Raw genomic sequence first — 24217 nt, 5'->3', positions numbered from 1 at the left:
ATGGACGGAGGAAGCCAAACCTTTGATAGAGCACAGCAGCACCAACAATGAAGGAAAGGTACAGGGATGCATATACACTAAAGAGGACCAGGGGAGATAAGGAGGGAGGTTCTGTCAATTGTCATAGGTCTGCAGTCAACAGATAAAGGAGGGAAAGTACACACCTGATAAATGGAGGAAATGCTGGTGAAGAGGGGCTGCCCGGAGTCAACATGGCCCTAGGACCTAGGCAGGAAGGAAATGGTTTATCTCTATTATGGAATGGATGTGTCCTCCCAAATTCGAATGCAGAAGCTCTAATCCCCACTGTGGAGGTGGGGACTTTGGCAGGTAATTAGGTCATGAGGGTGAAGGCCTCATGAATGGGATTAGTGCCCTTATAAGAGACATGAGAAATAAGTCGAGGCGATGTTTTGTACAGCAGGATGTCTATAGTTAATAATACTATATTGCATATATGAAAGGTGTTGAGAGTGAATCTTAAAAGTCCTCATCACAAGAAAAAAACTGTGTGGTGACAGAATTTAACTAGACTTATTGTGGTGATCATTCTGCAATACGTACAAATATGGAATCATTATGTTGTATACCTGAAACTAATATAGTGTTATATGTCAATTATACCTCAATTTTTAAAAAATCAGAGACATGAGAGAATTCTCCCCCTTTATCTCTGGGCGCCACAAGAGGACACAGAGAAAAAGTGCTGGTGCAAGATGGAAAGAGAGCTCTCACCAGAAATGGGCCATGTTGGCACCTTGATCTTGGGCTTCCCAGCCTGCAGAGCTGTGAGAAGTAAATGTCTGTTGTTTAAGCCACACAGTCTATGGCAGCCCCAGAAGACTAAGACAATCCCTTGTCTCTGGCTTCTAGAGAATGGAAGCCTCATAGGTGTTCCCAACCCTTGCTGTGCATTCATTGAACAATATACGTGTAAAGGCACCTACTCTGGTCCTAGGACTGCAACAGGGACTGGTGCCTGGGCTGCTTTAACAGGACGCCATCTAGTCAAGTCCCTCCTGACAGTGGACTTAATTTGAGAACTAAAGGACAAAAAGGGGCCCACCAGGGCAGGTCTGGGGCATGCTAGAGGAGCAACACGGAAACCTGGGTGGCATGCCAGTTGTTGGGGCACAAGGTGTGGAGGTAGGGTGGCACCGTGTGGAAGTGGAGGTCTCCCTTCTTGCACGCCCTTCGGGGAGCAGGACAGTAGCATGATTAAGGGTGTAGATGCCAGCCTGACAGCCCAGATTCTAATCCTAACTGAGCCGCTTAGTTATTGTGCCATTCCTGATTAGGCTCTCGACCTCTCTGTGCCTCAGTTTTCTCATCTGTACAATGGGGGTCGTTGTAGCACCGACCTCACAGGATTGGTGTAAAGATGGAAATACTTAAGTAAGAAACGCCCACCTAAGAAGGGGGTTCTCAGGTCAGCCATCATCAACTCAGATTTGGTATTATTGTCCTTCTTTACAATTACTGTTCTTAAAAGAGACACCTCAGAATCATCTCTGGAAAAATGGAATCTGCAAATAGAATGCATTGCGCATGCTAAGCAGAGACCTAGTTACGTCTTCGGTAGCTCAGATGGATTCTCTGGAATAACTAGACTTTTTCAATGATGTGTTTGAAATGAAGTTTAGCAGGCTTGAGTTCTTAATAACATAAATCCTAATTATGTGCTCTCTGGGGCCATAAGCTCCTTTTGTTTTCCTATCACAAATTACAGACAATATTTTAAATTGCTAATTGTAAGAAATGCTCAGGAAACATCTCAAACCTCAGAGAAAGGTTGGACAGGTGTGAAAGGAAGGAGAGAGCTGTGGGGAAGAGAGACCAGCTCGTTTCTAAGTGATGTGGGTTGAGCAGTCCCAGAGCAGAACCCCAACAATGAATTGGAATGTAGCGAGAATTTCCTCAGAGAAGGAACAAATCTTCTTTCTGATCCTCTCAGAGCTTAGCCAAGGGGGCCCGTCAGAAGTTGCAGCTACAGGTCAACCCCTTGAGGAATCTTGGGAGATGCTGCAAAGACAAAGTATTTTAAACAAAGTGAAGAACGAAGAGAGTATCAAATTCACACACACAGAGGAAGAGAGAGAAGGAAGAGAAAAGAAGCAAAGAAAAGAAAAGAAAAAGGAATGAAAATGGAGGGGAATGGCGAAAAAAAGAAGAGAAAAAAGGGAGGAAAAGCCCACACACTCTGGCTTGGAGAAGACTCAAGAAAGGCAGCCAGGGTTAAGTTATCCCAGGAATTTCTAAGTTTTATAGTGAGGAGATGAAACTTAGGAGTTTCCAATCAACAGAAAATGGGTGTGTGCTCATGGCCCCATTCTGCTCTCTCCTCTCATCTTCCCCTTTCTCCATCTTTCTCTGGGAGGGAGGGAAGGGGTTCTCACCTCCTCCCACTCTTGCCTCCATCCCTCTCTGTGCTATTAGCACCTCCCATGCGTAACTGCATTGTTGGTAGAGCGGTGGAAAGACCAGCGTCACCACCACAAAATCCCATTGTAATAGGGAAGAACAAATCTCACTCCATGTTAGATCTGTTTCTTTTACCTTAACCTTTGTATTCTATTGCTTTTGCTACAACTTAATCACTATAAAGGAATATTACCTATAGCTTAAGTATACATAATGGCTCATCTCTGGGAACCCTGTCTCTCATGCCTGAATATTAAACTAAAATACCTCTGTTCAGTTCACAGGAAACATCCTGACCAGGTTCACCTATGAATGGCTGCAGGAAGGAAGAAATTAACACCTCCCCTCCCAAGTCGGGGCCGGAGCCAGGAAATATTTGCAACAACTTATCACCTTTTTTACTTTACCTTCTCACCCCGCCCTGCTTTGTTCTATAAAAGAAACTAGCATGCAGAACCCCAGCAAGGGGCTTTCCTGGTGGCGCAGTGGTTGAGAGTCCGCCTGCCAATGCAGGGGAACGGGCTCATGCCCCGGTCTGGGAAGATCACACATGCCATGGAGCGGCTAGGCCCGTGAGCCATGGCCACTGAGCCTGCGCGTCCGGAGCCTGTGCTCTGCAACGGGAGAGGCCACGACAGTGAGAGGCCCACGTACCACCAAAAAAAAAACAAAAAAAAAACAGCAAGATGGTTCTTTGGGACACCTGTCCACCATCATCTCAGTGTGCTGGCTTTCTGAATAAAGTTGCTATTCTTGGCCCCAACAACTCGTCTCTCAATTTCTTGGCCTTTCATGAAGTGAGCAGTACAAGCTTGGATTCGGTAACGCCATCAGAGCTGAGGGCAGATGGGGTATAGCTGAGGCACCTGTGCCACTTCCCTTTGTAAATCAAGGTGTGTCCCTCTCCTTCCCTGTCAGGCTGCAAATCCCCTGCTCTACCTCCACTAAGAGACAAACACATTTGCAAGTTTCTAAATGTTACCATTTCTATTAATGTTTAGCAATATCCAAATAATGCTTGCAAAAAATGTGAACTACTATTAAGGTGAAAAATAGCCAAACAACTGTAATGCAACTTAGTTTTAATATACCTATAAAAATATTAAATTATCTGACCATCAGGAGTCACTTGTGATACATTTTACATTTCAAAATATACAGTATAGGGCTTCCCTGGTGGTAGAGTGGTTGAGAATCCGCCTGTCAGTGCAGAAGACACGGGTTCAATCCCTGGTCCGGGAAGATCCCGCATGCCACGGAGCGGCTAAGCCCAGGCGCCACAACTACTGAGCCCACGTGCCACAACTACTGAAGCCCGCATGCCTAGAACCCGTGCTCCACAACAAGAGAAGCCACCACAATGAGAAGCCCACGAACCACAATGAAGAGTATCCCCCGCTCACCACAACCAGATAAATGCCCACACATAGCAATGAAGACCCTACACAGACAGAAACAATAAATAAATAAAATAGAATAAATATATTTTTAAAAATACAGTGTAAGTAAAGAGTCTGGATAATTTGATAATTTGGATTAAACTAGTTCATAAGTTTGTCCCTGTTATATATAAAATCTCTTTTGAACTTTAGGATATATTTGATCCTTTCTATCCATAATTTTCCTCCTAGATGTGTAAACATAAATGACACACATAGTAAAACTCTTAGAGAGTTGGATTTCTTTTTTTTAATTGTAGCGTTGCTTTCACTAAAAGTTGATTCAAAAAAATCCTTTGTTGTTAAGACATTTTAAAAATGTGGGTCGGAAGGACCATTTGTGATTATAATATCTTACATATTTACAGTGTTTAAGAGTATCCAAATGCTTTCATAGGCATAATCTCGATTTTCCTAACAACCTTAGTACAGAAGATAAGGCAACAGAAGATCAAAGAGTTTAAGTTCACATATAAATAGTAAATTTTAAACTGAGACCAAAATCTGGGCCTCTGTCACATAGCCCACTGGCATTTCCATCCCATCATGCTGTAAATTGGATTCCTATAGTGAGTAGGAGGATACAATAGAGTACATTTTAAAAGTACAGTCTAGGGTTTCCCTGGTGGCGCAGTGGTTGAGAGTCCGCCTGCCGATGCAGGGGACGCGGGTTTGTGCCCCAGTCAGGGAAGATCCCACATGCCGCAGAGCGGCTGGACCCGTGAGCCATGGCCGCTGAGCCTGCGCGTCCGGAGCCTGTGCTCCGCAACGGGAGAGGCCACAGCAGTGAGAGGCCCACATACCGCAAAAAAAAAAAAAAAAGAGTACAGTCTTATTTTACAAGTCAATTTTGTAAGTTACTCATTCAAATTCCTCACTATTCTTTATGCTTTCCATGTACTTATATTCCTACCTATGCATTATGTTAAAGGAATTAGATAACCTCAAAAAAGTCGGAAAGAAACTTCAAAACCACCTGCTGTGCTTTTCAAAGCAGCTCAATAATTCAACTTAAATAAGACTTTCATTTTTTTTTTAACTCTTATTATAGAAAACCATACCAAAAGTAAGTTCTTCATTCCACATTCTAAGATCTAACCTTAATCTGAGGGAAAGAAAGAACATGGGGATAAGAATATACTGATAGTATAAGGACAGAAATCCGTTTAGAAGTCTTGTCTTCGTCCATTTGCAGCTCTCTTCCATTTCTACTCTTTTAGGGGGACAGAGCACACAAACTCAGTCCAGTCTTGCTGCCATGAGATTCATGCTTAAGCCTGAACTCATCCTTCTCTCCAATTAGGTCTACTCAGTATAGGGTCTCCAAAAGACCCGGCTAAATCAGCACTTATAGTCACATAACATCTGTTCTGGAAAATGGAGTTCTTGGAGTCAAATAACCTTGTAAATTAACTGAAACACGTAGCCCTCAGATTTTTAAAAAATGTGTGTATAGACCTAACCAAATAATACATCATATGAGCAACTAAGAATTCATCCATTATGATTATAATTGCAATTCATAATATGCCCAATCTCCATCCACAGGTTGTGAATTCTTACCACAGCCCGTGCAGCAAGTGTGGTAATCAGCTGTGGAAAAGTTTCCCAGAGAAATAAGTTTGAACTTCCACCTGTTCTTAAGAATTGATAGAATGGATTTGTGATACAGGGAAACCATAAATAAGTTTTGGGTTTGATGGCCACAGAATGTATGTGTACCATATACCAATGTCTTATTCAAAGGTAAGTATTTGTACACTGTGTTGCACGAATGGATGTATAAATGAATGAATAAATGAACGAGTACTGCAAAGGAATTCGGGAATTTGAACATGGCCAAAAAAACCCAAGTCCGGCTCCAGTGACCCAACCAATGCAATCTTCCTGCCACACTCAGTGGAGATCTCAAATCATCCAATCACATTCCACTCCTCTCTGCTTAATTATATGAACCATGGGCCCCACTGGGGTAGCGCGGAAACAAACAAGAAATGGAGGAGTCGGAAAACCCCCTAGAGCCTAGCTTTCATTTTTAACTTGATTTTTTTGGTTTCCAGGGTTGCTGCTCATTAAACAGGAGAAAAAGAGAAATGTTTGTAATGTTCAAAACACTTTGCATGTTAACTCATTCCAGATGCAAACAACTTTAAAGGCAGAAGTCACTAGAGGTGAGTGGTGAACAGGGCCTAGTTACCAAATGAGGTCACATAAAAACTAAAAAACACTAAAGAATAAATAGCCCATGCTGCCCAGGGGGATGAACAATGCAATGCAAGTAAAAGTTAAAACCAAATTACAGACTCTAATCAGCATTGCATAACACATCCGACTTATTTGCATATAATGCAATTATCCTGATAGGTACTGAACTCAACACACCCAGCTGTGTTAGTGTGTCTCCAAGGACGTGAGGCATTGGGCTTTTTCCCTGTGTGTTGGCTGTGTTCCCTTATGACCATGACGGCAAATAAACAACCACTCACCAGCACTGCTAGACTTTGAACATTTGAAATAAAAGTGATACAGATCTGTGCATGGCTAGCATTTACAGCCCCTCAGATGAACAAGAAACAGGCTGATTCTGGGTCAGTGCTCCATTTCTAGAACATTCTATTCGATTTTGTGTTTTAGAAAACCACAGTTGTTTTATGCTATATAAAGAATTCTTCTTCTGTATCTTTTTCTCCACCCTGGACTGGCAGAGGAAGGGTACATTTTGAGATTATCGTCCTGGAACAAAAGTCCCTTTGGTCAGCAAGTGACAGAGGATGAACGCTTTCCTTAAAGATTCTGTTGTTTTTGGAAGCAGCTGCCCCTAAGGAAGAGGTTGACAAGCAGGATGGTGGCTGGTGGGTCCAAAGATCCCTTGGAAATCTGCTCAGAAAAGATTGCCTGGGTCCAGAGCTGACCACGGTGAATCCTGTGTCAACATTCGTCTCTGCCTCTTGCTTCTCAAAGCTGTTTTCCCGTCTGAGGACCTCTATTCTGGCCCCGGGTTCGAGGTGGAGAGAAGGCAGAGGCAGCTGGGAGTCCGTAGCTGGGCTGCTGGGCTGGGCTGAGCGGCCAGGGCTTTTCCACGGAGTGCCACTAGCGCTGTCTGACGCTGTCCGCCCACCAGGCTCAGGCCGTTCCACGGACCCCACCTTGAACCTCCTGCCCCGGCTCCTTCGGCTTCTCGGCTCTAGGGTCCTAATCGCAGAGACAGGGGTCAGCCTGGAGCCCTGGGGGAGCGTGTCAGCTCCCGAGGTGCCATTCAGAAAGGCAAGCTCACCATTCCTAACACCAAGTCCTGGATTCAACTGGACCTATGGGACAAGGAGAAGAGGAACAGGTGTAACCGATGTTTTCCATTAACTAAGTGTCAAGAACAGACTACGTCCTATTCAGCCTTCTGCCATGCTGTGCCCATAGCAGACTTTCAATAAAGTCGGTTGAATTGAATAACAGTGACAAGTACAATCCTTCAAAGGGATGAGCTGCCACCTTTGCCTCCTGGAAGGTCATTTGACATTATATTCTACCTTTTTTTTTTTTTTTTGATCCAATGAAGTCTTTTTCTTCTGGAAATGGAAACCGGCATGGCTAGTTCCATATTAAGAAATCGTTCAGGGTTGGTATTAGACTATCCAAGCTAGAGGAACCTCCTTGTCATTAATTTTTACTTGAGCTCCGGTAGAATTTTACAAGACTGACCTTTCTCCTTTACATATGAAGACTTCTTCTCCTTAACCTTCTATGTCAACACGTTCTTCTGGATTTTCTCCTTCCTTTCCATCTCCCCTTCTCAGGGTCCACTGAAGGAGCCTCCTTCCCTGTCAATTTGCGACAGGAGGTAGTTCTTCAGCGCTAAGCGGCCATCTTCTTTTTTCATTGTACACACTCTCCCAGCCAACTTCGTTGAATCCCCTGCCTTCAATTATTATCTAAATGATGAAGGCTTCTGAAAGTCTAATTATAGTTCAGATCTGTCTCTTAAGCTTCATACTTACCTATCCAACTGTCTTCCAGGCACAAGGTCCTAAAAGTCAACATGTCCCAAATTGAACTCATCCCCCTTCTCACCCTAAATCTGTTCTGCTTACTCTTTTCCCTGTCTTAGAACCTGGCATCGTTTGCCCCACAGTCACCAAGCAAGAGCATCATTTTCCCTTCTCTATCCCTCATGTCACACATTCCCATGGACTCTTTCTCCCAAAGATCTCTCAGATCTTCCCGTCTCTCCATGTCCACTGCCATTAACCCTAGGCAGGCTGTCATCATCTCTAGTCTGAATTACTGCAACAGCCATCGAAGGGACACCCCATGGATGCCCTTGCCTCCCTCTAATCCATTCTCCACTCCACTACCAGAGGAGCTTTGAAAACAGTTTTGATCATGTCACCGTCCTACTTCAAGTGGCTTCCTACTCTTCTTAAGAAAAAAATCTAAGCCCTTTAGTATAGGCTCCCACACCCTTCACAGTCTGTCCCTTCTTACTCCAGCCTAATTCGCCACCTCTTCCACTTGCCAAAATTGAAATTTGTTCAATTCTTTGGACATGATTTGCTCTTTCTTAATGCCAGTGTTTGTGTATATTATTTCCTTTGTCTGGGATATGTCACCTCTGACCCTTCAAACCTGTTGTTAACTCCAAGCTTACACATCATCTCCTCTTAGAAGCCTTCTCCATGTCACTGAATCTGAGTTAGGTACCCCTAAATATTGGCTCTGCCACTAATTAGTTGTGAGACTTTAGACAAGTTACCTAATTTTTCTGTGCCTCAGTTTCCTCATCTATAAAAGGAGATCATAATAAGTACCAATGTCAAAGAGTCGTTGAGAAGATTAAATGATAACAGGGCCTGGAAATAGTAGTGCTAAACATAAGTTGGCTATTATCATCATCACAAATATTATTACTAGCTGTCCTGGCAGCCTGTAGTTTCCATATCATAGTAGTTACCACACTATTTTTGCACCTGTTTGCTCACTTCTCTATATCTTCTAGACTTTGCCAGCTGGACGTGCCGGGATTGTACACACCTTCTTCACCATTGTATCTCCAGTACCTAGCACAATGCCTAACACGTGGTAAGTAATCACTAGATGTCTGTTGGATAAATAAATAAAGCTTAATGCCTAACAAACCATAAATTATTTGCATACAGAAATGTATGGCCCCTAATTATTAGCCATTAGGTAGCTACAAAGTCTTACTAAGAAACTGCCACAGGACATTCATCCTGTGGATGGCCCTTTCTGCAGTCTTTTAAGAGAGAGAATATCAACTTTTCCTTTCTTAAGAGAAGTCCTTAGACGATATGGCAAAAGAAAGCACAAGATTATTGATGTAGAAATGCAGGCGTGTGCAGTTGGAGTGAAGAATTTCCAGGAGAAACATAATGTCAAGTGGTTGAGATAAATCTCTTGAGAGAGAATAACGCTCCTCTTGCCAAAAAAGCAATTGAAATGCATTTGTAGGAATTCTGATCATTTAGAGCCCATCTTTCTAAGAAATATTTGTAAAATGTTACAAATTGAGAGGTAGGTGTTTTCGAGTTTCAGGGAACATTAGTAATTATCTTGATGAACAGGAAGATCATTGGTCATTCATTTGGCTCTAAACACTTGGGAAATAAGAGAATACACATCACTGAAACATGATTAAGCTGTTAAGGGGCAGACTGATATCATGAAGGGAAAATAATATTGTCTTTTGCTAAAAGTGATTCCAAGAGATAGCAAAAGAGGATTTCTCCTACACTGAAAAAAAAAAAAGATTGCATGGGAACAAATTATATAGATAATAAGAAACCCCAAAACAATGCCAAACTTGCTTACTTAAGAGTTGAATCTAGTCTCTTCCAATTAACTGATCTTTTGAAAGGTACTTATTTTAATTTATTAACCAAAACCAATGATGTTAACCCACCATCCTATAGCAGCAGCAACCTCTGAGCCATGCTTACAAGGATTCCTTCAGGGCAGCATAAAGCAAAGCATTGAGTGAGAGCGGGCGTGTAGGGTTGGAAGTGTGTGTGTGTGTGTCTCTGTGTGTGTGTGTGTGTGTGTGTGTGTGTGTGTGTGTGTGTGTGTGTCTGTGTGGGGTATGAAGAATGGGGAGGAAATGAGGAGAGAAACAAAGCGGGAGAAATAGAGTCTGAATGAGTGCCTCTGAGAGACTCAGAAATGAGAAAGGAACCCAGAAATGCTACAGAAGAAGCAAATGAATTACTCACTTCACGAGAGACTATCTTCTTTTATTTTAAATGGCTAATAAAGAACATCAAGATGATCTTAGCTAAAGGTCTGTTGATAAAATGAAGACAAATATATGTTTGCTTTTGCCAAACTAGCTTCTGGAATATTTACTTTTCTGAAGAGAAACTTATTTCCTGACAACAGGCAGTTAATCAATCAACAAATGGTTCAGAAGCAGCTGCCTGTCTGGTACTCTACCAGACATAAACATTTACAATAAAATACCGAAAAGAGATGGCGAGTCATAAAGTCCCAAATTATATGGTACAAGAATGAGGAAATCTATAATCAGTTGTGTGTTACAAAGTTTCGGTGTAAAATGTTCTAGTTAAGAATGCACTTATAGCAGATTTCACAGAGGAGGTGGTGCTTGCACAGGGTCTTAAAGGATAGACAAATGAAGAGGAAGAGAAAGACATCTCTGGACAAGGAACAGCTCAGGCCGTATATAAAGGCAGATATCCATAAAATGCAATATTATTCAGCCTGTAAAGGAAGGAAATTCTAACACATGCTACAACATAGATGAACCTTGAAAATGTTCTGGAAATAGATAGTGGTGATGATGAAGTACAGTGTAAATGTACTATTAAGTACCATTAGGCACTGAATTCTACACTCAAAATGGTTAAAGTGATACATTTTTATGTTATGTATATTTTACGACAAAAAAATACATGGGTGCGGGAGTGAGCCTAGAGGTCTGGAAAGAAGGTTGGAATAACTAGAGAAGGAGGGAGCAAAGGAAACATTCGGGGGGCCTGATTATGAAGAGCCTTGAAATTCGGACAAGTGAGTTTTAATTTTATTTGCTAACTTTTGCTATTGAGCTGACAAGGAACATAAATCCAGCCATCATTTAAAAATGTATTCAACAGGGCTTCCCTGGTGGCTCAGTGGTTGAGAGTCCGCCTGCCGATGCAGGGGACACGGGTTCGCACCCTGGTCCGGGAAGATCCCACATGCCGCGGAGCGGCTGGACCCGTGAGCCATGGCCGCTGAGCCTGCGCGTCCGGAGCCTGTGCTCCGCAACGGGAGAGGCCACGATAGTGAGAGGCCCGCGTATGGCAAAAAAAAAAAAAAAAATGTATTCAACACTCCTGTGCAGGATCAAGCAGATGCCTGGAGCCAGAGTGAAGAGTTAGAATGTTGTCATAACAATGCACATTTGAAGTTAGGTGGAAGGAAAGAGAAAAAAAGAAATGGCTCCAAAGGGAAACTTGAACAGTTTGGGGGGGCTGCCTGAATGTGGGTCTTCCAAAAAGAGAGGCTTTAAAAACGACATATTTCAAAACCTGTGCAAATGGGAGGGTGACCAGAGCTGGAGAAATTGGGGGCAGGGCTGCAGAGGATGACTTTGGTTTTGTTTGGACTGAATTTGAGATGAGGAGACGTTGTGTTTAAATGGTCTTACAGGGAGTTGAAAAAGCCAAAAGCTCAAGAGATAGAGGAGATGAAAATACAGGAGTAAGCTGAAGAAAGAGGACAACTAAATGCCCAGGATGGGCTTAATTTCTTAATCTTAGGGAAACCTTAAACTTAGGACAGTGGTTCTCAACTGGGGGAAATTTCACCCCCCAGAGGGCATTTGATAATGTCTGGAGACATTTCCTGTTGTCACAACTGCAGGGAAGTGGAGTCAGTTCTGGCATCTAATGGTAGCACTGAGGATGCACTAAATATCCCATAATGCGTAAGACATCTCCGCCACGGCAAAGAAATATCTAGTCCAAAATGTCAATAGTGCCGAGGTTGAGGAAACCTGATTTAGGGGCAAAAAGAGTTGAAACTTTGAAAAAAAATGTCCAAGTGATAGAGAGATAGGATAACTCCTTTAATTAGAAGATCCAAATTATGGAAGCTCACAGAGGAGAAACTTTCAAGCAAAGAGTGGTCAGCATTTGTCAATACTGCTGACCCTGACCTCAGGTACCGGTAGCCTTAGAGAGAGCAACAACTCTTCTAGCATCTGCATGAGAGGTGGGGACACAGGGCAAACAGCAGCCCCCAAGATTGGAGAGACATACGAATGAATGCGGGGAGTCATGGCTTCCTGGAAAAGAGGATCCAAAGTGGAAACCACTGCAGGAACCAGGACGGGGCGAGGAAAACCTGAACTGTAATTGGCAAATAGCTGGAGGCTTAGTGTGGACAACTCTGAGGGTTAAAAACTCCAGGGGACCCAGTCCCGGGGGAGCCCCCCCCCCAATTTTGTGAGATTTACCTCCAGGAGCATGACTAGACTCTCACAATAAATATCAGAGAAAAATCCCCTTGTGCTTCCGGAAAGAGAAGGAGAAAAGGAACCTTTTTTTTTTATTGAAGTATAGTTGACTTACAATGTTCTCTTACTTTCTGGTGTACAGCAAAGTGATTCAGGTCTTTTTCAGATTCTTTTCCATTATAGTTTATAACAAGATATTGAATATAGTTCCCTGTGCTATACAATACGTCCTTGTTGTTTATCTATTTTAGAGATAGTAGTTTGTATCTGCTAATCCTAAACCCCTAATTTATCCCTCTCCCCTCCTCTTCCCCTTTGGTAACCGTAAGTTCTTCTGTGTCTGTGAGTCTGTTTCTGTTTTGTAAGTAAGTTCATATGTATCATCTTTTTTAGATTCCACATATAAAGTGATGTCATATGATATCTGTCTTTCTCTGACTTACTTCACTTAGTATGAGAATCTCTAGGTGAAAAGGGACCATTTTTAAATACTCCAGAGCACTCTGTTCTTACAAGTCCTTCTCTCAAGGGAAACTAGTTAACCAGAGCCTAACATGCTGGCGTATTATCAGAGCCTAACTGACCTGGGTGAAGAGAAATACCCAACTCCAGCTTTCTCTAGCCTTCCATGTGAGAGAAGGGAAGTACTCAACTCCAGCCCACTCTAGCCATTCTCGCCTACCTAAGCAAGGAGGAAAAAAAAAAAAATTAAACACTTGCAAAATTCACAGTTCAAGGCATAGACTCACTAAGACGGAGACCTAATTATAGAATGCTTCCCCTCCCCCAACTCCTTACTACCACATTAATAAAGGCTTATTTGCAACAGTTCCTATACCTGCTACATCATGCCTGGCTATGAAGAAAAATTTACAAGGCATTACAAAAGGTAAAAAGCACAATTTGAAGAGACAGAGCAAGTATCAGAAGCAGACATGGCAGGGATGTTGTAATTATCAGACCTGTAATTTAAAACAACTCTGATTAATATGCTAAGGACTCTAATGGATAAAGTAAACGGCATGCAAGAGCAGATGGCAATATGAAAAGAGAGATGGAAATCCTAAAAGAAGAACCAAAAAGATAAAACAACAACAACAACAACACTGTAACAGAAATAAAGAATGCTTTTGATGGGCTTATTTGCAGACTAAACGCAGCTGAGGAAAGAATCTCTGAGCTAGAGGACGTATCAATAGAATCCTTGAAAAAGAAAAGCAGAGAGAAAAAAAAAGCCTGAAAAAAAAAACCCAGAACAGACTATCTAAAGACTATGGGACAACTAAAACAGGAGTGGTAGACAAATAATGAGAAAGAGAATGGAATAGAAGAAATGTTTGAAACAATAATGACTGAGAATTTCCCCAAATTTATGTCAGACACCAAACCAAAGATGCATCCACTAAGGACTGAGACAGCAGAATGAAAACTGCCAAGTGGAGAATAGGGTAGCCCAAGGTATGCATTTAATAAACACTTGGTGGATGAATAAACATTTGACATACCTGCTTTTGTATTCAGACATTCATTCATTTACTGAGCATCTACTAGGTACCCTAATATCAATCTCATCAAAAATACACATCCTAGGCTCTAAGAAGCATCAGACAGTGTGCGCTGACAGGAGGTTATGTGGGAAAAGACATGGAGAGACAGCTAGCAGCCTTCTTACACAGACAATAATTGTGCTACAGTTTCTACTTTACAAAGCACCTCCATGTATACTCTCCTTTTTGATCCTCATAATGCAAATTGTACATGTCAGTACCATTCAGTGGCTCTGTCAGTGACTGCTGATTACAGTCAGAATTAGATAGAAGCTAATTGGCAGAGCTTTTGCTCATTCACACTAGAATGGATTTGCCTACCGTGTGCCAGATGCTGTTCTAGGTACTGGGAGTATAAGAGTGGACCGAATATACAAACAGCTCATGCAGCTCAATATTAAAGAAACAAACACCCCAATCCAAAAATGGGCAGAAGACCTAAATAGACATTTCTCCAAAGAGGACATACAAATGGCCAAGATGCACATGAAAAGCTGCTCAACATCACTAATTATTAGAGAAATGCAAATCAAAACTACAATGAGGTATCACCTCACACCAGTCAGAATGGCTATCATTAAAATGTCTACAAATAACGAATGCTGGAGAGGGTGTGGAGAAACGGGAACCCTCTTACACTGTTGGTGGGAATGTAAATTGATACAGCCACTATGGAGAACAGTATGGAGGTTCCTTAAAAAAGTAAAAATAGAGTTACCATATGACCCAGCAATCCCACTACTGGGCATATACCCAGAGAAAACCATAATTCAAAAAGACACATGCACCCCAATGTTCATTGCAGCACTATTTACAATTGCCAGGTCATGGAAACAACCTAAATGTCCATCAACAGACGAATGGATAAAGATGTGGTACATATATACAATGGAATATTACTCAGCCATGAAAAGGAACAAAATTGGGTCATTTGTTGAGATGTGGGTGGATCTAGAGACTGTCATACAGAGTGAAGTAAGTCAGAAAGAGGAAAACAAATATTGTATATTAACGCATGTATGTGGAATCTAGAAAAATGGTACAGATGAACCAGTTTGCAGGGCAGAAGTTGAGACACAGATGTAGAGAACAAACGTATGGACACCAAGGGGGGAAAGCCACAGGGGGTTGGGGGTGGGGGGGTGATGAATTGGGAGATTGGGATTGACATGTATACACTGATGTGTATAAAACTGATGACTAATAAGAACCTACTGTATAAAAAAGTAAATAAAATAAAATTTAAAAAAAAGAGTGGACCGAAAAAGGTCCCTGTCCTCGTGGTGCTTACCTCCAGTGGCTGACCACGTGCCTGATGATGTGGCCTCTGCCCACCTGCCCATCCTCCCCCGCCCGACCCCCTCCCTTCTCTCCAGCCACATGGAACCACAGGCACTTTTCTGAACATGCCTGCTAAGGAAATCCTATTCCACACATTGTCACCCGCCATCTCCTCTGTTTGGAACACTTTCCTCCCTTCCCCATCTAGCTACTTCCTTCCGGGCCATCCAGCTCAGCCAGGCCCAGGCGTCACCTCTCAGGGAAGCTTTGCCCATCACCCTCATTGGGTCTAGCATCCCCCCCTTTCCCCCCCCACCTCACACACATATCCATCCTGGAGGGGTTACACATGGGGAAGTTAACTTGTGATTAAAGCTCTCCCTTAAATAGATACTAGTTTCTTTCGCTGGTGGACATTAGTCATTTTTGCCACCCAGCATTTGTCCCCTCACTGATCTTCCTTGGGGACCCTTGTCCCCCGCCTCCATGAGTACCCAGAGAGTCTGAGTCCACAAAAAATCTCAGGATGCAGGGTAGTAGAGCCTTTGCCTCAGAACTAAGCTAATCCACCCAATCCCATTCCCCAGAATGCAATGATTGATTTAGAGAAGAGAATCGGATCCAAGTTGGTCCAACTGACATGAAGTCCAGAAGTTTTGTTGGCCCATTGTAGGGTGAGGAACTCAAAAGGGTAGTCCTCAGAGCTGCTGGCAGCCAGCTGGTGACCACAGGGGCCCGTCTGAGGAAGTGGCAGAGCTGGGAGTCAGATCCTAGCCTCAAGACTCAGGCTACTTACTTACAAAAGCCAGTTCATTTGCCCCCCCCCCATCCTCTGCCCCCACAGAAGTTTGGGCTGGGTTTTCTATCCGGAAAAATTCACCCCATTATAGGAGTGAAGTAGCTACCAGGTATTATCTTTTATAGTGTATTAGAGCCAAGCCTCTGTATATGCTTCCTTCAGGGATTTTTATAGGACACCAGAAACAGAAGTTTCCAGAAGATAATCGCCCGTTTTGCTGGCAAAAGCCTAAACTCATTGACGTCTTTATCCAAAAAACTATTCTTCACTCCCCAAATTTGACTTAACTTTCCAAAGGAACTAAGTTGTATAAGCCGTGGTTCAGAAGCTAAAATGTCAGTTAGCCTTTGAAACAGAAATGCGTCCCCTGCTGCACACACATATTAACTTTTTGCTTGACAGTGAGGTTTAGATTCTGGAGATGAACTAAGGCTGAAGGAAAAACTTTAGATGCCTTGGAAATTAGTGAGCTATGTAACAGGCATCTAAGAGAAACTGTGCCTGTCCACCTTATGTGAATGAGAAGGTAAATAATTTAGAGATCATCACATACACTATCAATATGACTCATGTTTTATTAATAACTCAAAGCTGATGACAACAAAATTAATCAAAAGGAAAGATAATTCATCTTCTAGCCTGTTTTTACTTTATCCAATAGGCCTTAAAAGGGTTACTGACCATTTCTCAAGGACAGAAATTTTGCTGTGACTATCACGTACACCTCCCTGCCTGCACACACTTACACTCACACACACACATGCACACACCCACACACACACACAGCACTGGACTGCAGTGGTTAGCTGCCTGGCTTTGGAGCCACGTAAACACTTCCGCTTGTGTCTTGGGCAAGTAACTATTCCCTCTACCCCTCAATTTTCCCTTCTGCAAAACTTCCTATGTTGTAAGAAGGACTAAATAAAACAATCCATGTGAAATACATGCTCTAGGGCATAACATGAACAATAACAGCTAAAATTGCATTCCAGGCACTAAAGCACTTTATAAATGTCAGGTCATTTAGCAGAGATAACAACCTGTACTCTAGGAAGATGCTAATATTACCCTCATTGTGCTAATGAAGAACCCAAGGCTCACAAATCCCACAGCTACTGAGGAGCAAGGTTCAACTGCCGCATAACCCTTCATAAGAAGTGACGCGTGGTAGCTGTCACGATTGTGCTTGCTTTCAACAGGATGCCTACAGGAGAAGGCTTTAATGTTAAGATTTTATTTTGAAGGGTTCTAACTATGCAACTTTTTGGGGGGTGCAATTTGACAGTGATGCAAGATGCTTAACAATTAAGTCAATAGGACGGCATACTTAACATCCCCAACCGTAATTACAGCTTCAGCTTCCTTAGGTGCAGATGGAAAGGACTAATGATATTTCTGGACCCAAAGAGTGGGCAAAGTATTTGTGTATAGTTGAGTAGCGTGATGAAAGGAAAATCTGAGAAGTCGGGTGCTGCCTGATTCTACTGAAAACTACTTGTGCAAGTTACCAGCTCACAGCGTCTGAACTTCCTTATCTGTCAGGGGAAGGGATTTATTAAATCAATGCCTCTCAACCACGTTACATCCAAGGAGCTTTTAAAACAATTACCCAAGCCAGTGCGCCCCCAAGATTCTAATCTACCTGACCTGGGGTGCAGCCACGGCATGGGAACGTTTGAAAACCCCCCAGAGATTTTGGTGTGCAGCCCAGGTTGAGAACCACGACATTAAATCATCCTTGGGTGTCACATCACACAGTTACACGTGCATCTGAAGATCATAGAGACCAAACAGAAATACCTGAAGTAGAATCTTGTTGCCGTCATAGTCCTGTGTTTGCCACCGGGTGTGGCTGATGGGGACGCACGGATGGGGCAGAAGAGGCACTAACTGGCCAATCTCTTGAACCTTGAACTGCAACACTGAAGCCTCTTTGGGGTCCACCGACACTCCAGGGGGCAGCTGCTTCAGTGAGAGCTGCAGGGCAAAGCTCTCGGTGGAGTAGAGCGCGAAGAAACAGAAGCTGCTCTTCTGCAAGGTGGCTTCCCTCTGCAGGATCATCTCGTAGAGCCTGATGGCATCCTCGTAGTTACCAAAACTGCAGTAGAGCGTCACTCTCAGGATCTCGGTGCCGCAGTGCACCTGCCTCACGCCCCAGACGGGCATCTGGTTGTCCAGACTATAGAATTCCTGATTGGCAAGAATATAGGGGCACGGTCTTCCCTGCGCATTCTGGGTGGGGTAGCACTGCCACGGCCAATGCTGTAGGGAGTCGAGGACGCGAAACAGCCGCTCCTCTCCAAGGCTTTCGTGCAGGAAGAGCAGAACAGACATCCCCGGGAAGCGGGACCGCTTGGAGTGGCATTTGTCATAGTATTTCACTGGACTGACCCGCTCAGACACCAGAAAGACACGAACCTCTGGGCAAATGCAGTCCAGGAGCTGGTCCAGGGTTTGCTGCAGAAGCGAGCCATGCCCGGAGTTGGCCAGGAGGTGGACAGTCATGGCCGGAGGCTCCCGTGTCTCGTCCATCATGGGGGCCGAGGATGACAAAGGATGCAAGCGAGCAGGGCCCACTGATTCAGCTTCTGAAATGAATGGAGGGATTCCCACGTGCAGCCTTCAGCCCACCAGGAAGGCTTCAGGATTTCAGAGCCACGCTCTTACCCTGTGCTGCTGGTCGCCGCTGGCCACACTCTGAGAGAATCTCTGCAAATCAGGCACAACAGCTTCCAGGACACACCACAGCGGCAGGGTCGATGTCACCCAGCCGGTGCATAATGTAACCGCGTGTGTGGGGCTGCGCTGGGCGCTCCCAGGGTTTCTGTTTGACCTAAAAAACCTATAATCCTGAGAAACACCCGAGTGGGTGGTTCTTACAGACACTCAGTAAAGGAAATGACCAGGCAAAAAGAAACATGAGTCGGCTCTGTGAGGCTGATAGCAATCTGTTTAGTTGAAAAGACATCCATTTTATGGACCCACAATGGGCTCTGATTTCCTCCTTACCTCCCTCCCTGTTTATAGTAAGCCACCTGAATACAATGACTGCTTTAAAACAATTCTCAAAACTTGTCTCTTTGCCAGGAATTTTTCCCCTTTGTCTTTTTATTTTATTTTTGAACAGTTGATGCCAAGGCATTGAAGAGAAGTTACTTTATCTAAATAATTTTGACTGTTCACTGAAAATGCTTCGCTCTGCTGCAGAGTCTGAGTGTACTCAAAAGACATTGATTCACGCCAAACCTTTAGAAAGAGTGAGAGCTTTCCAACGTCAATAATAATCATTGTTCATGTCTATTGAAGATTTACTACGTGTCCATCATAAACTGTTCCAGAGCTTTACATAAACTGGTTTAATCCTCCAGCAAATCTATGAAGAGACTATTATCCCCAAATGACTGAGGAAGAAACTGAGGCACAGAAAAGCTAAGTAACTTGCCAAGATCTTGCAGTGAAAAAGTGACCGAGGGAAGATTTGGACCCAGGAACTGCGTGGTCTCCCTGTGAACCACAGAGGAGGTGCCTCTCTGGGACCCGGATGTCCCAGACCGGATTTTTCTTCCTAAGCATAAGGAAAGGATGCCCAAGCAGGCTTTTGTTGAGGACACACATTTCCCAGAGATCGTGTGTGCTGTTGAATCTTAAACTGAATAATCTTCGGAAAGAATACCCAAGCTCTAAACATAACACTCACCCTAATGTGTTCTAAATATCCATTTAAAAATCATTTGCTACTCTGATAGCTCTGCTTCTGAAAATGTGGACAAGCACATTTTTCTAAACATCATTCATAACATAAGCAATTTATTAATGCTTGTAGTAGAATATGGTGTGACTTGATGTTTTACAAATTAAAAGGCACTTTTGTGATGAAAAATATAGTTTACTCTAACTTTATTTTATATATGTTGATTGCTTGAGTAGTAAAAGAACCAAATTTAACATCAAATATTGTTATCCGTGGAAGGGAATCATTTCTATTCGGATTTCCTTTCTAAATCTAACCTACACTTCTAATCATTTGCGTTTCATAAGTCCTATACCTTTGCATTAGAAAAATCTATCAATATAGTTTATTACAGATAAGTTGTTTTTTAATTACCACCAGTGATTCAGTAATTAAATTCATTTTGCTTCAACTTTCCCAGCATCATTCAAGTTTTTTGCTAAAAAGGCATTAGAGTTCTGAAGCTTTTTTAAAACTTTGATGTAGGTTACACACTGGCGTTTGAAAGGCAATAACTTTCTCATCCCCCAGTATGACTCCCCTCACCTCTCCCCTGTCCATCCACACATGGAGATGACTCGGGCATTTGAGATTTTAGACACAGTTTTTGAAAACAGTCTTTGCAATTCTGGAAATAGCTGTAAAGATTGAGGAGAAAAATTATACCCCTGAGACAAAGATATTAACTCGCAACATTGTGTAGAAGGCAAGTGCTTATGCCCTCATATAGAAAAGGTTTTGCTCTTTTTGATGTTGTTGTAAATATTCCATCCAGTGCGAAAACATTCTTTTTCCTTGTGAGGTTGTCAATTCTGTGAGGACCGAAAAGATTTCGTTAATCTGTTGGCTGTCTAAGTGCCAAGAAACAGGGGCGTGGGACAGGGGGGCACAACCACACCCCTTTCTGACTGACTGCCTCTGCAGTTATTTCTCCAAGAACCTGAAATATTGACCTCCCAACCTCACCTCCAGTGACGGCCTCCGTTCCTCACAGACCCCTCCACCCACGGCAACGGCCACATCCTCAGCTGGGCTCCACGGCGCTCTGCACTTTTGCACACTGCCTCTGTTGAAAGCACAGATGAATATATTAGGGGAAGTCATCGGCTTTGCCGCCCAGTACCTGGACAGCTGACACTCGATTCTCTACCTTGTTTTTTCCCTGAAACTTGGCAAAAGATGCCCAGGTATCTGTCAGTCACCAACTCCTGGACAGTCCCCAACTGGTCCACTCCTCACAGCAAAGTGGAGAAGCTGGTGACAGGAAGCACCGGGAAATCTAAGAAATCAGCTAGTTAGGAGGTTTTGTTGGAACCTGCGGACATCCTTCAGGATTTTTCCCTGCGGCAAATCTCAGAAATGTACGGGGATACATTCAAACCCTGAGATCCTACCCACACCCCAAGAAAACTTTGAGAAAGAGTTTCTTTCCCTCTTTATAAAATGTGTTTAATTATCCCACATGCTGAGAGCCAGCCACTGTGCCCGGAGCAGAGGAGAGATAATCACCAAGTCTCGCTTTGGAAGAGCACCTTCAATTATGTCATCAGGGATCAAGGTCACTGCAGGATACCATGGAAACCCTTAGGAGGAGCCACCAACCTAGATGAGAGGGCCAAGGAAGCCCAAGGAAAGGAGATGCTATTTGAAGTTCTGGAAGGTGAGAAGAAAGGAGTCAGGCAGGTAAGGAGACTGGATGTGGGGAAGAAGGAGGGATTCCAGGGACAGGAAGCTGATGGGGACAAAGTACCCCCCTTGTCCCCATCAGGACAAGAGTGAGGGCCCTGGGACCCACAGGCTGAACTCAAGGTGGCTGCCGGGTGGGAACAAAGAAGAGGGTAAAAAGCTGGAAAGGCAGCCGGGCTTCTCAGGTCACCGTAAAGGCTCTGGATTTTCTTCTGCCAGGAACAGAACCCCAAAAGAGTTGACTTGAAAAAGGACCCAGTGATGGGTCCAAGGATCCTCCCAGTATGGTGCTTACAGGTGAGGCTGTCGGCTATCAAATAGGAAACGCTGGAGAAAGGAAGCAGCTGGGAGTGAGGTTGAGGGGTGCGGTTTGGACACGGTGAGTGTCAACGCCTGCAGGTCATCCAAGTCGAGATGGCAGGTAGTCATTTAAAATGGAACTTAGAGGAGAGCCACAGACCAGAGAATATGGGCGGGGAACCATTGGTCTTTGGGTAACCGTGGGACTTCACATGATGATCCAGCTGGAGAATACACAACGAGGATAGGAAAGGCGAGAAGAGGATGGGACTCCGGAGTGCCCAGATCGAGGGACATGCGGCATGTAAGTGGCATCCAGAGAGAATTGAAGAGGGGGCGTGTCATCCAAACCCAGCGTTGGTGTCTGTGTCTTGGGTTACGAGGATTTCAGGAGGTGGCGTTGGCTGGGCAGACCACGATGCTCAGTGTCAAAGAATAGCATTTGTGACTCACTCGACCTTCTCAACGGAGGAAACTCAAAAGAAGCACCAAGCAGACCTCAGAGCCATTCAATCCTGTTTTCCTCGTTCCCAGAACAACCTTAATTCTGATTCGTTGTCTGATACCTGGTTGCTAACCAGGAGCTAGACATTCAGAACCTGGGCAGGAGCTGGAGAAAAGGTGCCGGGAAGGGATCATATCTTGCTTACTTTTAAACCCCCGATAGCAGCCTACAACCCCAGACCTGCAGAGTAGGCACAAGGTGGATCTGCAGCGAAGAAGGAATCTTGGCATTTCCTAAAGGATAAGCATCGCCGGGAAGCAAAGGGACTTTCCCAGCATCACATAGCTGGTTAGTGGCAGAGCCTGGGTTTCTGGTTTTTAAACCATGCTTCCCCACCACTCCTAAGAGAAGCTGTGCACAGCAGCTGCAGCTATTCAGGTCAGAGCCATTCAAGTTCAGGACATGTGCCAGCATATAAAAAAGAAAAAGGGAGAAATGAGGGGCGGGCATTAGCACATTGTTTGTGTCCCGTGCCCTAAGCACATCTGGTTAACGTGTTTCCCCATCCTCAGCATTCCCGCTCTGATGCCATTTATATACTCAGCTTTCACCATCTGGCCAGCCCTTCTTCCAACACGCGCACACACACACACACACACACACACACACACACACATGCACACGCACATACACACGCCTCTACCCTGGGGTCATAACTTCTGGCTTCTCAAGGGAGTTCTGGCAGAAACAGCCGCAGGCAGACCATGGAGACCTATGACTCCTGTCCCCTCGGGCTCCTCCTAGGGCAGAGGTGGCAGGAAGTGGCCACAGGAGTTCCTTCTCCAGGCTGCTGTGGCTCTTAGCTGAAAGCTTCTCTCCTAGTTCCCCAGAGAGCCCCTGCCCAACCCCGAACAATGCTATCAGCTTCCTATTAAATTGCCATCTGTTTCCCTTTTCCCAGGACAATGCAGCCCAGCAGCACAGCCTGTGAGCTGATACTCTGCAGTTTTCACAGGTGCAACAAAGGAGGCGTGTTTCCTCCTCCGTCTTTATGGCGGCCTTCGTTTCTCACATTGTTTCCAATGCTCTGACCAGTTATAGTTACCAGCTGAACCACTCAGTAGCTGTTGTCGACTGCACTAAAATCGCACAACGTACAAGTTGTGAGTAAAGTTTTATTCGGGACCTTACTGAGGACTATTGCCCAGGAGACAGACTCTCAGGTAGCTTTGAGGAACTACACTGAAGAGGTAAGGCAGGAGCCAGGATGTAGATGAACCTTTTTGCTGGGAAAAACACGTAGTCAAGCGTAAAATGATGACTGCTAGTCACAAAGAACAGACGTTTCCAGTTACTGTTGTTAGTGCTTTTCTATGTATGGGAAGATGCAAGAATGTAGGGTCATTGAAATTTTTCCTTAGATAGATATCTTATCTATCTATCTATCTAGGGGCCAGTATATCCAAAGCACAGAATGCATCCTGTTTTGCATCTCCATCCTGAATTCGCCTCAGGGTGCAATGACTGAAGCGGCTAATGGCTTGATCCTTGTAGAACTGGAATAGTGGGCAACATTTTTTTCTTTGCACTGTGTAAGAAGGCAGAGAAGTAGAATGGAACAAGCTGTGAACCAAGGATGTGAGCCACTCCACCTGGCTCTGCTGCCCACCCAGCGCGGACCTGAGATTCCTAATACCTCCGGTTTGGTTTCATTATCCACTGAAGATAAAAATAGCAATGGTAATAATTGACCTGACTCTCTCCACGGAATGGATCAAATGAACTTAAAATACCCCGGAGGGCCTTCCAAGCTCTCAAGTGCTCTGCTAGTAGAATCATCTCAACATGAAATATTTTATATTTAATATTGTTTTAACTCCCCAAATAATATCCAGCAGATGGGTATTATAGGATATTGCAAATGGATATCTAGCAAAAGGAATGGATAAATAAATTAGCGTACGTTATTTTCATGGAATACTATGCAGCTTTAAAAAATAATGAAAGAACTTGGAAGAGGTAGACTGGCGCTGTCTAGTACGATTGAAGATCTACATACCCTACACTTCAGCATTTCCCCTCCCAGGTATAAGCTGTGGAGA

At 43.9% G+C, this 24217-nt stretch overlaps 1 protein-coding gene across 1 annotated transcript; it reads right to left on the bottom strand.

Moving 5' to 3' along the window:
• Positions 1 to 4635: 4635 nt before the first annotated feature.
• FAM124B (family with sequence similarity 124 member B) lies at positions 4636 to 19545 on the bottom strand. Its single transcript, XM_027119988.1, has 2 exons — positions 17755 to 19545; positions 4636 to 7168 (listed from the first exon to the last, which is right to left on the bottom strand). Exons 1-2 carry the CDS (start codon positions 18487 to 18489, stop codon positions 6515 to 6517), a joined length of 1389 nt encoding a protein of 462 aa, XP_026975789.1. The 5' UTR covers positions 18490 to 19545; the 3' UTR covers positions 4636 to 6514.
• Between the last annotated feature and the right edge of the window lie 4672 nt (positions 19546 to 24217).

Source organism: Aethalodelphis obliquidens, unplaced genomic scaffold (genome assembly GCF_003676395.1).
Source record: "Aethalodelphis obliquidens isolate GAN/ISIS:26980383/991018 unplaced genomic scaffold, ASM367639v1 scaffold2, whole genome shotgun sequence".
NCBI lineage: Eukaryota > Metazoa > Chordata > Mammalia > Artiodactyla > Delphinidae > Aethalodelphis > Aethalodelphis obliquidens.
Note: the sequence above shows the minus strand (reverse complement) of the source record. Positions and strands in the feature narration are given on the sequence as shown.

What these genes read in the sequence shown, in the direction of transcription:
- FAM124B (XM_027119988.1), bottom strand. Translation starts at nt 18,489, where the DNA reads ATGATGGACGAGACACGGGAGCCTCCGGCCATGACTGTCCACCTCCTG. An exon ending in GCAACAAGATTCTACTTCAG is followed by an intron (nt 7,169 to 17,754) that starts GTATTTCTGTTT and finishes CTTGTCCCATAG; the next exon opens with GTCCAGTTGAATCCAGGACT.